Below are 16,902 nucleotides of genomic sequence, written 5' to 3' on the forward strand. Positions count from 1 at the left end.
TATAGATGAGTAAACTGAGAACCAGAAAAGAGAAGTAAATGGCCAGTGCCCCCCATTAGTGAATGAAGGCTAAAGGCAGGCTTCTAACAAGTCCTTCCTGAACTGAAGTGCTCCCTCTCCATGCCTGGCCTCACCCTCAAGGAGCCTGACAGGAGAGCAGGAGGAGACCTTCATCCAGGCAGGTTGGTTTTTTCCCTCCTTTCCCTGGCCCCACATCTGCACTAGGGATTGCTGCCTCCCACCTTTGGGCCACCTCACTGATTCCTACCATTGCCTTCAAGGCCGGCTCACACCTCCACAGGCTCCCTGACATCTGCCTGCAGCTGCCCCTCTCGTCTCTAACAGCCATGGCACTCTGCTTACAGTGCTGCATTTTCTCTTCCCGCCATTCCCACAGGCCGCTGTCCCAAGCTGGTAGGGTCTCTACTCTCTTTTTGTCCTGCTTAGCTCTCGCCGGTGTTCGGGGCTAGGCCCCAGCTCAGTGCTGGATTCAGCAATGAGTAAACAGACCCCGGCTTGCCCTTCCGGAATCACCATCCTGATGGGAAGATAGGAGTAATCAAATAATCACATCCATTGTGTATAATTACTAACTGTGATAAGCAAAGGAGGAGGCACCTGCTGCCTGTTAGGGAGGTATGACAGGTGATGAGATCATTAGGCCAGACCAGGCGTAAGCAGGGGTCAGGGAGGCTTCCTAGGGGACGGGGGAAGGATGTGCCATTTGTGCTGAGATTTGAAGGATGAGAAGTTCATCCCAAAGGTGCAGGCAGAGGAAACGGCCTGTGCAAAGTCCCCAAGGTGGGAAGAAGTAAGGTACATCCGGGGAGCATAAGGGGGGCCCCGGTACCTGGACCACAGGCAGGCAGAGGAAAACTCACACAAGATGAGGCTGGGAGGCCCAGAGGGTGTTGGGACTACATGGGATTTTGGACTGTCTCCCAAGATCCCTGAAAGATATTTAGTTATTTGGCATCTGGGCAGGGGGAAGGGGGTGTGCGCAATGTGGACGCTCGGAGCCCACTTAAGCTGGAGAGGAGCTGTGGCGTTGACTGTAGCTCTAGACAAGTGCTGGCCAGTGTGTCTCGCATTTGGGATTTGACACTCCCCCTGCTGACCTGGCGGAGGCCTCCACCTTAGCCCGGTGGGATGGGTTTGCGAGCCATGCGTCCCATTGATGTTCAAGCTCCACTGTGATTTCAGTGCCTTCTTGGGACTCACTGATGCTTTTGAAAAAGACAAATAAGATTCTGAGAAAGGGAGTAGCAGCTGATACAACTTTGGCTACAGTCCATAGGAGAGCAGCCCAGGAACTGTGGTTTTTCTCCCCCTCTATCATCAATATCAAGGGCAGAGAAGTGGCAAGCTGCCCAACGCGGCTCCAGTGTCACTGCAACTGGCCTGTTGGTTCCCATCAAAAACAACTTTGTTTTGTTTTGTTGGTATTTGGGGTTCATAAATCTCTGAGCGGCATACATTCCCCAAGCATGAAAGCCAAGCACCAGCAGAGGAACAGCCAGAGATCAGGGCCGAGGTTAGGGAGACAGACTTGACATCATTTTTAGGAAATCCATTCTCTGGTTGGAAGCAAATGCCAACTGGGGGAAGAAACCAGAACTTTGCGACTTAGTGCCCCAGCCCTGAGGGGTTTTGTCCTCTTCCTTGTGGCCAGACTTCACGAATCCTGCCCCCAGGAGGCTGGGGTTGGGGGCGCTGGGGGAGATAGCACTGCTCCTCCACAGAGTTCTGTGTGAGAGGAGCTCAGGGTTCTGCCTTCTCTCTCATTTGCTTCTCGCACTCAAACCCAAGCCGGGGAGCGGGCGCTGAAAGGCAGGAGGGAAGCCCTTCTCTGAAAAGGAATTTCCCTCCCTCCAAGGGGGTCCTTTGTATGAAAGATTGATCTCCCAGGGGTAACACATCACCCAGGGCCCAAGCTACTTCATCACGGACTTGCTCTAACCTCTTCCCAGCTGAGTGATTTGGGACAATTTATTTGACCTCCCAGAGGTGTGTGTGTGTGTGTGCGTGTGTGTGTGTGTAAATATACACATATTTCACAGGGTTGGTGTGAGGTTTAAATAATTAATATAAAATTAATGGTTAAATACCTAGAATAGTACCTAGAATATGTCAGTGCTCAGGAAATATTGTTTTCTTTTTCTTCTTCCTCATTGATGGAAGAAAGCATCCCAGCCAAATGTGGGTCCTGGTCTCTAACCATGCCATCAATCAATATCTATGACTACTAACTATAGCGAGATCTTTATTTGAGGAACTAAGTATACAGTAAGGAGATAGCGGCATGTCATGGCACTTAGAGAACATATGAACATTCTAGAATATTAGCCAGGTGAGAATAAACAGATAGACATGCACTATGTTTGTGATCATACCAGGAGGAAACCTGAAAAATAAGGGGATAAGAGTGACAGGGGGACCTGGGGATGGACAAGATGGCATTGAAACAGGGACCCTAATGACCTGAGGGAGTGAGCCGTGCGGACACCTGGGGGAAGAATATTCCAGGCAGAGGAACAGCCAGGGCAAAGATGCTGAAGAGAATAAGTCTGAGTGATCTGGGAACAGCAGGGGGGCAGTGTGGTTGGAGCAGAGGGGTGGAGGGGAGGGCAGGAAATGAGGGGCCTACGGGGTGGGCTCATGCAGGGCGTTGCAGGGAGGAGTCTGGCTTTCACTGCGAGTGGGGTGGGAAACTGACGGAGACGAGGAGTGATGGGAGCTGATAGGTCTTGGCAAAATCCTTCTGGCCGTGTTTGCACAAGAAGCACTGGTAGTGGGAAGGCCGTGAAGACACGATTTATGGCCTCCTCTTCACGGGTTCTCACCACCTCCGCAGGCTTGGGAGCAGGCCTGGGTCTGGATTTCCTGACTGTCAGAGCATTCCTTCCTGTTGTGCAGAGCCCCCTCCCTCTGCTGGAGTCAGATGCAGGAAGGGGAGGACTATGAACCATCGCGGGGACATCTCCAGGGGGCGCCAGGGAGCCAAATAAAGTGTTGCCCCAGAGTCCGGCATTGTGTGTGGCCTGTGCATGTGTGTGTCCATATGTGTGTATGCACTGTGTATTTCTCTGTGTGTGCATGCATGTGGGTATGTCCGTGTGCGTGTGTGTGTGTGTGTGTGTGTGTGTGTGTCCATTCCTGGGAAACAGTTGGAGACGGTGAGTCCTTGTCTGCAACTGCACTTCTTCATCCACTCTCTGCGCACCTCCCAGCTCTGCACAGCTGACACTGGTGTCTCGCACCGCTGTGGCATGCCCTCACTGGCCAAAGAATTCTGCTCCTTCACCCCCTGTCCTCACCTGACCAGGCGCCCCTTCCCCAAGGCCGCCTGCTGCTATCCAGGCTGGTAAGTCCATTCATGGTCTGGACTTCGTAAATAAGACACTAATGGTCTAACATACTCTTCTTCTCCCACCGCCACTTAGGGCCACGACACTAAATTCATGTGGCAGAGTAAGAATCACAGGTTTGGCAGCTACACAACCACTTGCTACCACTGTCTTCTCCTGTATCCGCAGCAGGCACTGCCATTGATCGCACTAGTCTTGCCCACTGAGCCCAGACTTGACCTCAGAATCTTTGTTAAGTCACTGCTCCAGGAAACACTAATAATCAGTTGACAAGGGTGAGATAAACATATCTAACATCCCTACGGTAAGGTGTCCTAGTTTTGCCTGTGGGGACTCTAAGTCTATGGCTTTTATGATGGAACTTCTGGCCACTGTATCCATTTGCTGAGTAAAATTAAAAAAGTGTGGAAGAAACCACTCGTTTCTCTACAATAGGCCTCATTCAAGTAGGTGACCCAGGGCATCACCCGCAACGATTCAGACCAGAGGTCAGTGCCCGGGGTGGACAGTAGGACGCTCGCAGTGCAAGCCTCAGATTCAGAGCTCTATCCTGCAGCCTCTGGGACCTTGGGCAGGTCACTTCAGCTCTCTGACCCTTGGCTTCCCCTTTGCTGCCCCCATCACAGGGTTGTCATGGAGATCAAATGATAACATACATGTGAATATTCTTTGAAACTTATAAAGTGCCCTACACATGGAAGGGGCAACAATGACAAAATTCTATTCTGCTGATTGGTTTTCCATGATCTGAAGGCTTTGGCTTGTGGTAGGAGTCCACCCAGTAAGCCCCGTGGGTCCCACGTTTGGTCGCCCTGTTAGTAGTGACAACTGGATAGAGACATGGCTTAGATGTGTAACAGGCCAAACATGCCCTGAAAATGGAGGGGAGCAGTCGCAAAGCAGGCATCTGAGGTCCTCCCTAGTTCTGCTGCTACTGCTGACCTGTAGTGCAGCCCTGAACACCTCCGGACCTCCTCTGCCAAAGGTGGATGATGCTTACTCACTCTCCCAAGTCCTGTGAGGGTCAGTGACGGCAGAAACCCAAGCTGCTATACAGATGTCAGTTGTTATTGCTTGTGATTGGGCACAAAGATGCCAAAGGGCAAAGCATTTGGCTCAACACAAGGCTTTCCATGAGGTGGAAACTGCCATGTGATTCACCAAACAGGAAGATTTGGGGGGCTAGGGTAAAAGAGTTATGGGGCTGTCTCTCTGCTTTCCTCAGCTGCCCCAGCCACGCAGTGGCCCCTGCAGAAGCCAGAGCTTTGCAGACAGGCAGAGCTCTGCAGACTGCTTCAGCAGGAGGGGGTGAGCCAGCAGTGCTGGGGCATGGCCACTAGGACCCCAAGCTTGGCGGGGAGGTTGGAAGTCAGTTCCCTGACTCTTTAGGGGACAGAGATGAGAGAAGGGAGATGGAGGGGTGAGAGAAGGAGGAGAGTGAAGGGAAAAGAGAGAAAAATAATAGAAGAGGAGACCAGCAGAAACTGGAAGAAGTAGAGGTGGAGAAAAGAGTGATGAAGGAAGGGAGATATTTCTTCCCCATGAGACTGGAAATTCTCTAGGGAAGGGACTGGTCTCCCCAATTCAGACTGGGTCTCCCTGAAAATAGGTTGTATGCCTTCCCTATCAGACTATGGCCCCCACAGGGCAGGGGCTGGGAATCTTCCATCAGACTGTGGACTCTGCCAAGTAGGGACTATGTCAACCTCCTCATAGAGGGGCTCCCCAAGATAGGGGAACGTATTTCCCCGACAGCCAAGACTCTCCAAGGTAGGTGACCTGCCCGTGGGGCCCCCCATACCTCTGAGACCCAGACCTCCACCTGCCTGACTCCTCTCCTTTCCTCTTCTCCCCACCCCAGGCTTTACAGACACCTTCAACATGGACACCAGGAAGCCCCAGGTCATCTCTGGCTCCAGGGACGCCTTCTTTGGCTACACGGTACAGCAGCACGACATCGGCGGCAAGAAGTGGTAAGTGAAAGCTGCCACCCCCACTCCTGGCCCACCATCCTGTCCCTCAGTCAAGTGGCTGCCAGACTGGCCCTCACATGTAGACATGCCCGTTTCCAGTGACTTGACTCCTTGTCCTGGCAGGTAGAGGCTACATAGACTCTGCCTCTGTCTATGAAAACTTGAGCATTCCATTTCAGAGGTCCTCAGTCTTCTCATCTGAGAAATGGGAATGAACACCCATTCCTTCTCCTGGTTATGTGATAGCACAGTTAGCAGGCACCCAGGAACCCGTACTAGTTAGTTACATCCTTCCATCTCCTCTCAGGGCTTCAGTGTCTCATGAGTGGGGGCAGCACCTCTGGTCTTGGCTGCTTGCAGAGCTGTGGGGGGTGTCTGAGGAGATGGATGTGAATGTGCTCACAAGTTAAAACACAGGCAGTGGTGGGGCCAAGGGAAGTGAGAGCGAGACAGAATGGTGGGAGAGGGCCAGAAAGATCCAAAGGACGCCTCTGGGATGGGGGCAACCAAGAGGAGGGAAGGAGTCACCTCCGACTTTTTAAAATAACTGTATTGAGTTATATTTAATGTGTCATAAAATTCACTCATTTCAAAGTATACAATTCAATGATTTTTTAAGTAAATTGACCAGGTTGTGCAGCCATCACTACAAATCAGACTTAGAACATTTTCATCACCCCAAGAAGACCCCTTATGCACATGTACTGTTAATCGCCATTCTCCTCCCTCTGATTGGTTTTCAGCTGACAGAAGGTAAGGCTTTCCTTCCTTCCTGAGCTAGAAAGGGCCAGGTCTCTGTTTGGCCCTCTCAGACGCCCTTGTCAAGTTCAGGGACCACACGAACACTGGCCATGAATGTCCTGTGCTGCCCTCTTCCCAATCTGGCCTCTGCCTGCCATCCTCAACCTCTTTTCCTTCCACTTCCTCCTCCTTCTTTGTTGTGCTCAACACTCAACGCTAGTCAAGTTGCGTTCTATCAGTTTTCCCAGTTCTCCAGACCTTTGTACATGCTGTTCGCTCCTCCCATGGTATCCTCACCTACCTTCCACGCTCACCTCACCCCAATATTCAGATCAGGCTGGTTCTCTCAGAGATGACAGATAGATAGATAGATAGATAGATAGATAGATAGATAGATAGATAGATAAATGGTAGATTTTTTTTTGTAAAGGAGTATCTTACTTGATATCTTTCTATTGAGGTATAATTAGATATAATATGCATAGACATCTTAACTGTACAGCTCAGTGAATTTCTGCATATGTGTATGCCTGTTCTGTAGTCACCTCACAGAACACGACATAAAACATTTCCAGCTCCCCAGAAAGCTCCTCTGTGCCCCTCGCTCAGTCAGTGCCCCTCCAGGTGACCACTATTCAGACTCCTGTTGCTATCGATTTGTTTTGTCTGTTTTTGAACTTCATATAGATGACATCATACAGTAGATGCTCATTTGTACCTGACCTGTTTTACTCAGCATGATGTCATTGAGGTTGAACATACTGACAAATGTGTTATAACTTCATGCTTCTTCACTGGTGTGTAATGTTCCTCTGTAGCAATACAACACAATTTGTATCTTCATTCTACTAGTGATGGATATTTGAATTGTTTCCATTTGGGGCTATTAACATTCGTATACATGTCTGATGGATATATGCCCTCGTTTTTACTGGGAATAGACTGCTGCTCTCTTTGGACTCTATTTCCCTGTGCTTAGTAAGAAAAGTGCTCTCATAGAGAGAGAGTTTGGGTAAATATGGGTTTATAGCTCCTCTGCTTCTCTTTTCTCAAGTATTGAGCTTTTCTCAAGTGTTTGACTGTTGTCCAGTGCCTAAAAAGTTGTTTTATATATTTTGTCTACCTTTCATCATTGTTTATGGCTGGAATTGAAAGTCTTCTTTCATATTCTCTAACGGACTTAGATATCACTTCTGAGAAAACAATCAAACTGGATTGTAATTGTCTGTTTCATTGTCTTTCTTCCTGAAATCAGGGGTATAATTCCTGGCATTTAGTGGATGCTTTTAAGGACATACTATGAAAGACGAAATTAATTATTTGAACCTCTCTCAACCAGCCTGGACATAAGATGCACAGCATCCATATTCTTTACATGGTATGATGAGTTAAAGAGTAAATGGAAATGGCTTTTCCAAGATAGAATTTGTTTTGACCAATATTTGTTTATTAAGCATCTGTTAATAAATTTCACTAGACTCTGCAAAATATTGATTTGAGTAAGACATGGTTTCACTCTCAAATAACTCACAGACCAGTTGAGGAAACAACACTAATACCCTTGAAATAATTTAAAAACAATACAAGACCAAATATGACCTGGTGTTAATTATATTCATTGGGTAAGACCACTTTCTCTGTGAAGACTTTCTGGATCCGTCTCCTTGCCTACAATGGTCTTACCTTCCCCAATCCCCCTCTCTAATGGCGCACATGACTTTTTACCTTGTGCTGGAATTGCTTTAGCCCATGGCCCAGACTCTTCCTGATTCCTGGGTGTGGAGCTGGCTTTCAGTCCTTAAGGCAGAGCTGGCACGCCTTGGTCTGCATTTCGTGGGCCCACAGTGGGGCCAGGAAATCTATATTTTTAAAATCTCTCCAAGCGACTCTAGCAGGGAGAATGGGGTTACTGAGGATCGCCATCTGCACGGAGGGGGCGGAGATGCCCGTGGGAAACCATCACTCCCCTGCCCCTGCCCCCAAGTCCAGGTCCCAGCATTGCCCCAGAGCACGACCCAGCAGCTGTCTTCTACCGCAGACTCCCTTGGGGTCTGGCCCCCTACTTTTACCAGGCGGTGAGACTCCTTGAATGTCAAGGGCACAAGACTCTGATGTAAATGGCTAGAGGAGAGGCGACACACCTGATGGCGCTGCCACTTTATTTTCTTAACCCTTCCGCTTTTGCCCACTGCATCCCCAAGTCAGACCTCAAGCTATGCAAAGCTGACTGTACCCCAGGCTTTCACACATCTTGAACAGTTTTCCACATGCCTGGGTTTTAGCAACAATAACAACATTACAGACACACAAAAAGGAAAAGAGAAAACAAATTCCTCCCGGGCTAAGTATTCCCTGCCCCTGCTTAAGCCCTTGTGTATTTTCAGAGAAATTTAATCCACATGACTTTAATGCATGTACATTGAAATCATTAAGTCAGTTGGCTTCTAAGATCATTTGATGTCCCAGAAGCTCTGGTATAGGGTTTGCAGAGGGCTTCTCCAAGTCTTTGGTCCCCTGGAGCAGGAAGCCTCCTGGTGCTGAGATAACACAGAGCTGGGCCCCACAAGTTTCCAATTTGTCATTGAAGCTCTCACCCCTGGAGAGAGAAGCCTCAGCTGTTGGCAAGGCGGGCCATTTCGCCTCCTCCCCTTGAGGGCACTTGGGGAGCAGAGGCCTGACAGCATGCAAGGGCTCCAAAAGGGGACCCCTTTGAAACTCAGTGGGCTTTAAGAGGCCATGGTAAATTCCCAGGAGGTGCAGGTGCAGGGGCACGAGCAGCTTATAAGAGAAGTGCGCTTGTCCTCATTTTACAGGCAAGGCAACTGAGGTTTCGAGAGAGAGATGACATAACTAATAGGTGTTCGAGCTCGATCTGGAGCCCAGATCTTGGTAGGCCCAAGGGGGCACAGAACGGACGCAGCCCCAGCCCTGAGGCTGGCCGGGAACCTCAGCCCTCCACGCCACACCCCTCCTACTGGCTACACTGCTACTGGCTACACTGCTGGTCCCACCAGAGCCAAGGCTGTGGTAACCCCAGGGCTCAACAATAGCAGATTCACATAAACACGTGTAGGAACAACGAGTGCTGAGCCCAGCCCAGAAAAGAGGGCGTATGCTCACAGAGCCCCAATCCTGGATGATAATTACCAAGAGAGGGCACACCAAAAGATTGTAGGAGTTCGTGTAGGGGAGAGTGAATCACTAACTCAGCCGGACTAGGTGGCAGAGGGAATCGGGAGAGGGTTACGAAGGAGGGGACTTCCAGATAGTGGGATTTCCCATGTGCAGAATGGAGATGGGTGAGAAGAGTATAACAGATGGCGGGAACAGCATGGGCAAGAGTACAGAGGTGGAAGGGCGGCCGGATGGCTCAGTTGGTTAGAGCGCGAGTTCTCAACAACAAGGTTGCCGGTTCAATTCCCACATGGGATGGTGGGCTGCGCCCCTTGCAACTAAGATCGAAAAAACGGCGACTGGACTTGTAGCTGAGCTGCGCCCTCCACAACTAGATTGAAGGACGACTTGGAGCTGATGGGCCCTGGAGAAACACAGTTCCCCAATATTCACCAATAAAATTTTTTTAAAAAAGTGCAAAGGCAGTACTTCTACAGAGTAGAAGAAGCCACATTTAGAGAGAGGACACTGTACCACGCATGTGGAGAAGAAGGTGCAGAAAGCAGAGCAGTTAGACAAAAGGCTGAAAGGAGGAGGATCGTGCTTTGGAGATTCTTAACTATCAGGCAACAGGATTGTCTCTGGGAGGCAATGGGGAGCCATTGGAGGCTTTAGAGCAGGAGACTGGTTCACAAGAGTTTTTAGAGCGATCAACTTGGCTACCATTCGGAGACTAGAATTGACAGAGGAAGGGGCGGTCTGGTGGGAACACTATGGAAGTCTCGGTGAGGGGAGGGTCTAAGAGGTGGGGTCTTGATGAAGGGGCCTGCTTTATGAGCGTCCATCGTCCATTCATTTATCCCTGAGAATCTATGCTAAGTCCTGAGAATTCGATGGTAAACAAAATTGTAAAGACCCTACCCTGAAGGAGCTTTTCTTCTAGTAGGACAAACATATTACTAATTTGTTCATCATCGGTCAGATGGTGAGATGTGCAATGAAGAAGCATTAGGCAGGGGAAGGGGGCTTGGGAGCAGTGGGTGGGGGTGCAGGCTGCTGCCAAGGAAGGCCTCAGTGCTAGGGTGACAACAATCAGAGACCCGAAGGAAAGGGAGAATGTGAGACAATCATGGATACCTGAGAAAAGAGTATTCTAGGCAGAGGGCATAGCAAGTGCAAAGGCCCTGAGATGGGAAGAAACTTAGAATATGCAAGGAGTGAGTATGGCTAAGGTAGGCTGAGCTAGGGTCAGAATAGAGACGAAACAAGAGGAGGGTGACTGAGGACAGGTTAGCTGACTGCGAAGGTAGTGAAAAGGCAGAAAAGCAAGATCCAGCAGCAGGGGACAAAGTCTGGGACAACAGAGGAGTTAAGCTTTGGTCCCACTGGTTTGAAGTATGTAAGGATCGTCTGGGTGGTGTAGGTGGCCAGCCCAAAGCAGAGGACGGTGCCCTTCAGCGAGACAGAGACTCAGGTGTGTATTGGGAGAACTATATTCTCAGAGGAGCGGGTAAGAGAGACAGAAGAGGGGCTGGGCCAGAACCCTGCGTGCCTGTGGGTGTGGGTGGAGGAGGGAGAGAGATCAGAGGTACAGTAGAGGGGGCGTGTGGTGACGGGAGAATTGTGAGAAAGAGGGGGAGGAGCTGCCTGTCCCCAACCAGCGGGTGGGGTGCAGCGCACCAGTGCTTCCCCCAGAAGCGGCTGAGGGGAGCTAACAGCACTGAGCAAATTTCCACGGGCCTATAGCCCTTGCGATATGATGAACTACTCCTGAGCATATCCATGCACACAGAATAGTCTAGAGACCTTACGATGACTCATTGTAATGTATGTAAAGCGTCTGCAATTACTGCTCTAGAGCAGTGGTTCTCAAACCTCGGTGGCATGCTTCAGAATTCCCTGGGAGCATTGTTAATGCAGATTACTGGGCCCCACCTCCAGAGATTCTGATTGAGTAGGTCCGGGTGGGGTCTGAGACTTTCCTTTTCTAACAAGTTCACAGGAGGTGGTGGTCCTGCTGGTCTGAGAACCACATGCAGAACCACCAGCCTAGAGATTTCTGTTCCCAGTATCTTAAGCTGGTGACTACAGGCACACACAAAATCCCCTGAACCAGTGTAGGTGCCCCCACGTGTGGGAAAATGGGTGCATTGGGAGCCCAGAGACAGCTGAGGGTGCAGATGGAGGCGGGGCTGGGAGGAGGGAGAGCAGGGTATTTTTGAGGAGATCTGCTCATATCTCATTATTATCATGCACCCAAAGCCCCTCCCATCTTTCTTAGCCCTTCCTCTGCCTCCTCCTACTTTTCAATAACTTAACTCAAGGCTTGTGTGCTTAGTCGCCAAGAGGACTACGTGAGTGGGTGCCCTGTGTATGAACCTTGAGGCAGTGGGGAAGGAAACCCAGAAATCTGTCAGACTTGGAAGAAACCTTCCACCAGGGCTACGTGCAGATCCTGCCAGCACCCCCACACCACAACCACCTCCTCCCAAACGCTGCTGTCATAAGGGAATGGGCTCAGCCTCGAAGGCGGACAAAGTTGGAATGGACTAGCCGGACACAGGTGGATAGCCATCTCTCCCAGAAACCTCTCTGCATATGCACGTCTTCCACTGGAGACAGAGTGGCTGTCTCCTCACCCTGAAGAAGAGGTCGCCACTGCTGTGATCTTCAGTGGACCCCAATTCTCAGAGACGGGTGGGTTGGGAAGGGACAGTGTCTGGGAGCAGGCTCAGGAGGCACAGATGGACAGTAAACATGGTGGAACTGGCCTTCTGGGCTACTACACCTTCTGGGACACCCCACCCCGCCTGAGTGGGGTCTTAAAAATTGTTCACCCCAACCCCCTTATTTTTTAGACAAGGAAACTGAGGCCCAGAGATAGAAAGAGACTACATGAAGGTCACACGGCAAGTCAGTGGGAGAGCCAGGACTGAAACCCAGGTGTCCAATTCCCAGTCCCGTGCTTCCACTTCCTGTGGTATTTCCACCTGGAGCTGAGTTGAAAACTGCCAAAGGGTTAGTTCACCCACAAGCCTGGGTCCCCTGTCTCAAGATTACTAGGTGACTGTGGAGTGGATCACCTCACAGGAAACTTCTTTTGTTCTTTAAAAAACTAAAAAAGATTACTAGGTGATATCTACCAAACATAAATTCTAATTTGGGTAAGGCATCCTTTTACAATACCTTATGTACCGACTTTTCCAGGTAACACATTTGCATTTTCACTAGGATCTTCTCTGGCTAAACCCAGAGGCCCACTGACGGGAGAATTTGAGGTTGACTGGAAAAGTAATCATGGAGGAATCAATCCACAAAAATTGGCTCTGAACCCTAGGCCGAGGGGTGAAGCTCCCAGGCCCTGCCATTCCTTCCCCTTACAGCCCCAAGGTTTCCCAGCCTCTCATTTGTGGCACTTTTCTGCAGTGGACAGCAGTGTCTTGGGAAGGGGGTGGCACAGATCTTCTGCCTCAGCAGGTAAATGAAGGCACATCACAGTGGCTTCTTACTCAGGGAAGGTCCAGGCTTCAGAACCACACACACTTAAGTCCACATCTCTGTGAGGCCACTTTCCAAGCTGTGGGAACTTGCGCACATCACATCCACCTACTGGACCATAGTTTCTTCATCAGTAAAATGGCCATGGAGATGAGAACCCCAAGGGGTTCTTATGAGGAAGAAACAGGAGAAGGTATGCGAAGTGTCTACCATGTGCAGATGCTGGATCAGTTAGCTCCCTATGGCAGCCTAGCCCCCAAGAAAGGAGAGGGAGTCCGGGGAGAGGTTTTGAGGAAAAGCGCCTCGGGAACTGTTGTTTGGACAAAATGACAGATCTTATCCAATTCTGTCTCTCCTCCTCGGTGACCATACAGGTTGTGAAGCCCGGGGCAGCCTCGGGCTTTATTGCCTGAGGAACATCCCCAAGGAACATCCTAAGCTCATTCTTTTCCTGGCTCAGGCCCCCAGCGCAGGCTCCCAACACCACAGCTCATAAATGCCCTCTGCTATTTTCTCTTGGAACAAATAAAATTCGGCACCATGACTCATTCTGGTTAAAGGATAAATCACTACAGAAGCAAAGCCCAGGATAGGATGAAACCACCCAACGCACGAGAGAGACGGAAAAAGAGAGAGAAAAACTGTACTCGTGGGGAAATGTTGGCCCAGGGCCCCAAGCCAAGCCACCCAGCAGACCCTGGCAGGCTGCATGGACAAAAACAGTGTGAGCTGCAGAGGGCTGGAGGAGTGGAAATCCAGACAGTGGCCCTCACAGACAGGAGCTGGGGCACCTTCAGGCCTTCCAAAAGACAAAGCAGCATGGAAAGCGGCCAAGAAGAACCTGTCAGCCCCAGAACTCCCCGAGAATTCTGAGGTAGTACATGCATTTAAGTTAAGGCAGAAGGCTCCCAAGCTATTTGTATCTGCAAGCAATTTTTTCCCTGGAACTTGAAGTGAGGGCCCAGGTAACCTCTGACACACACACAATGGTCAACTGGAGCCGGAGGTAAGGCCAGTTCTCAGGGACATAGAAGGGTTGAGGCAGGGGGCCAACTATTAGGGGTTTGGAGTATGAAACACACAATCTCAGTAGCGGAAACATTGAAAGGAAAGTCTCCTGGTAACTAACCTCCACGAAAGAAAATAAATTTTATTTGGGCAGTTCAAGGAAGCCAGAAGGACTTGCCAACTCAGCATCTTCTCCAGCCGCCGCTCCTCCCATCCCAGCAGCCTGTGGGCTCTTCTGCTCCCTCCCTTCTCTGACGCCAACACTGTTGGTTTTGTGACCCCAATGTCCTTCCTAAGTCCAGCAAGGAGAGGGAAGGGGAGTTCCTCACACGAGGTAGAGAATAAACTAACACTGAAATTGACTCCATCTTGAGAATAAATTTTTATTTTTTTGAACAAAAAAATGTAACTGAATCACACTTGGAGAAGCGAGCAAATCATAAGTGACATACATGTAATAATCATATCCATCTCAATCGATGTTTACTAAGTGAACACACCCACATAACTGCCGCCCTGACAAGACACAGACTTCGGCCAGGGCTCCAGAAGCCTCCCTTGTGCACCCTCATTATCAGTATCCCCTCCAAATCTAACCATTATTCTGACCAAGATCAAAATTGGTTAGGTTTGCCTATTTTTGAACTTTATATAAATGGAATCATGAAGTCTGGTTGACATACAATGTTATGTTAGTTTCAGGTGTACACAGAGATTCATCATTTATATACCTTATGATGTGATCACCACAGTAAGTCTAGTAATCATCTGTCACCATACAAAGGTATTATGATATTATTGACTATATGGAAACCATCAACAAAACAAAAAGGCAACCTGCTGAATAGGAGAAGATATTCATAAATGATACATCCAACAAAGGGTAATATCCAAAATATGGTATACAAAGAACTCATACAACTCACCATTAAAAAACAATCAATTAAAAAATAGGCAGAGGACCTGAATAGACATTTCTCCAAAGACCAACAGATGGCCTACAGACATATGAAAAGTTGCTCAGCATCACTAATCATCAGGGAAACGCAAATTAAAACCACAATGAGATATTACCTTACATCTGTCAGAATGGCTATTATCAAAAAGACAAGAAATGGACGTCATAAAAATGGCAGTGTGAGGTGAACCTCTTGAAATCTCCCCTGGAATTTACAACAACTTGAACAACTATAACTCCACAAAGGATTCCCTGCGCAGCAGACAGGCAAGACGAAGAGGTGCACTACTGAAATCCTCTAAAGGTGGGCAAATTGAACGAGCAGGGGAGGAGAAAAGGGAGAAGTGCAGAAACGGGGCTGTGCGGGCACAGGATGCAGACCTAACTCAGAGCTCCGAGCTCCCTGCATTCCAGAACTCCTGCAGCTGCAGGAGAGGGAAGAACTCCGACTGCTAGGGGTCCGCTTACGGCCCACAGGGCTGAGGGGACAGCACGGGTGAACCCAACACTCACGGCAGAGACCTTGGAGCAAAGACTGACGGGAGAAGACTGAAAATGGTGGTTTAAACCCTCAGTGCCCAGCAGAGAGTGGAAGCCTTAAGCACTGAGCCTAGTGGCCCCCACCCTACCCTCCCAGAGCTCGCCCCACCCCCACCTGCCTGCTGCTAGAAGCGGAACAGTAGCAGTGTCAGATCAAAAGAACAGAAGATTTGCTTCTGAGAACTGTGGTCCACAGACACGGACTCGCAGCCCAACTAGTTCCAGCAAAGAAGAGGGAGCTGTGGAAGTAGGACCGGCTGTGGTGGTGGTCACCGCCATTGCTCTGGGCCACTTCTCACAACCCACCCTGCCCCTGGCCCCACCTATCTGGGTGGATCCCTGCAGGAGTAAACAGAGCTGCTTAAACACACAGGCTCTGAATCTGGTGCAGGAAGAGCTTTGGAACTTCAGAAACTCTCCACATCCCCCCACAGAGGCGGCGCCATATGACCCAGGCAAACTATTAACAGATGAGAAGCCCACCTTCCAGGGAATCCCCCCATTGTGTGAGAAGGTGGAATAGTGCAGAGAAAACATAACACTACAGTGTGAGAGAGAAAAAAGGGCTGCAGTCTGAGAGAAAATAAAACATTCTACCAACACCTACTGGAAAACAAAAGAAAGACCTCTTTCTATCAACCTGTTTCAGAACCCAATCCTGCAGATGTCTAGGAAGAGACATAATAAATCATTAATTGCCATGAATAACAAAGGTAACAAGACAGCTCAGAAAGAAAATGAAAAGTCTCCAGGAAATGAACTTAAAGACATGGAAATATGTGACTTAAGTGACAGAGAATTCAAGATGGCAGTTCTTAAAAAACTCATCAAGAGGCAAGAAAACACAGACAGGCAGTTTAATGAACTCAGAAACACAATCAAAGAATAAAAGGAACATTTTACCAAAGGGATTGAAATTTTAAAAAAGAACCAAATAGAACTTCTGGAGGTTAAGAACTCAATAAAAGAAATGAAGAATGAAATAGCCAGCTTAAGTAGTAGAGTTGACCAGATGGAGGAAAGAATCAGTGCCGTCAAAGATAGAAATCTGGAAATGACACGGATGGAAGAAGAAAGCGACTTGAGACTTAAAAGAAATGAAAGAACTCTACAAGAACTTTCTGACTCCATCAGAAAGAGCAATATAAGAATAATGGGCATACCAGAAGGAGAAGAAAAAGAGAAGGGAACAGAGACTATATTCAAACAAATAGTTGACGAGAACTTCCCAAACTTGTGGAAAGAACTAGATCCTTGAATCCAAGAAGCAAATAGAACACCTAATTACCTCAACCCCAACAGGCCTTCTCCAAGGCACATTGTACTGAAGCTGTCAAAAATTAACGACAAAGAAAGAATCCTCAAGGCAGCCAGGGAAAAGAAGATGATAACCTACAATGAAAAGCCCATTAGATTATCATCATATTTTTCAGCAGAAACTCTACAAGTCAGGAGGGAGTGGAATCAAATATTCAAACGATTGAAAGAAAGAAATTATGAGCCAAGAATAATATATCCATCAAAGATATCCTTTAGATATGAAGGAGGAATAAAGACCTTTCCAGACATACAGAAGCTGAGGGACTTTTCTAACACACGACCTGCACTACAAGAAATACTGAAGGAGGCTATTCAACCACCATCAACAGGGACAATTTGTGGCAACCAAAACATAAAAGGGGAGAGAGTAAAGGCCTGAACC

The 16,902-nt window shown here is 48.8% G+C and overlaps 1 protein-coding gene across 1 annotated transcript in view; it reads left to right on the plus strand.

The window, feature by feature from the left end:
- Positions 1–16,902, plus strand: part of ITGA11 (integrin subunit alpha 11) — a 123,512-nt gene that overhangs the window by 24,592 nt on the left and 82,018 nt on the right. The window contains exon 2 of the mRNA XM_033109688.1: positions 5,230–5,341. Within this exon, the coding sequence (XP_032965579.1) occupies positions 5,230–5,341 (112 nt within the window). The remainder of the gene's footprint in view (positions 1–5,229; positions 5,342–16,902) is intronic.

This window comes from Rhinolophus ferrumequinum, chromosome 6, assembly GCF_004115265.2.
Source record: "Rhinolophus ferrumequinum isolate MPI-CBG mRhiFer1 chromosome 6, mRhiFer1_v1.p, whole genome shotgun sequence".
In the NCBI taxonomy this organism is placed as follows: domain Eukaryota; kingdom Metazoa; phylum Chordata; class Mammalia; order Chiroptera; family Rhinolophidae; genus Rhinolophus; species Rhinolophus ferrumequinum.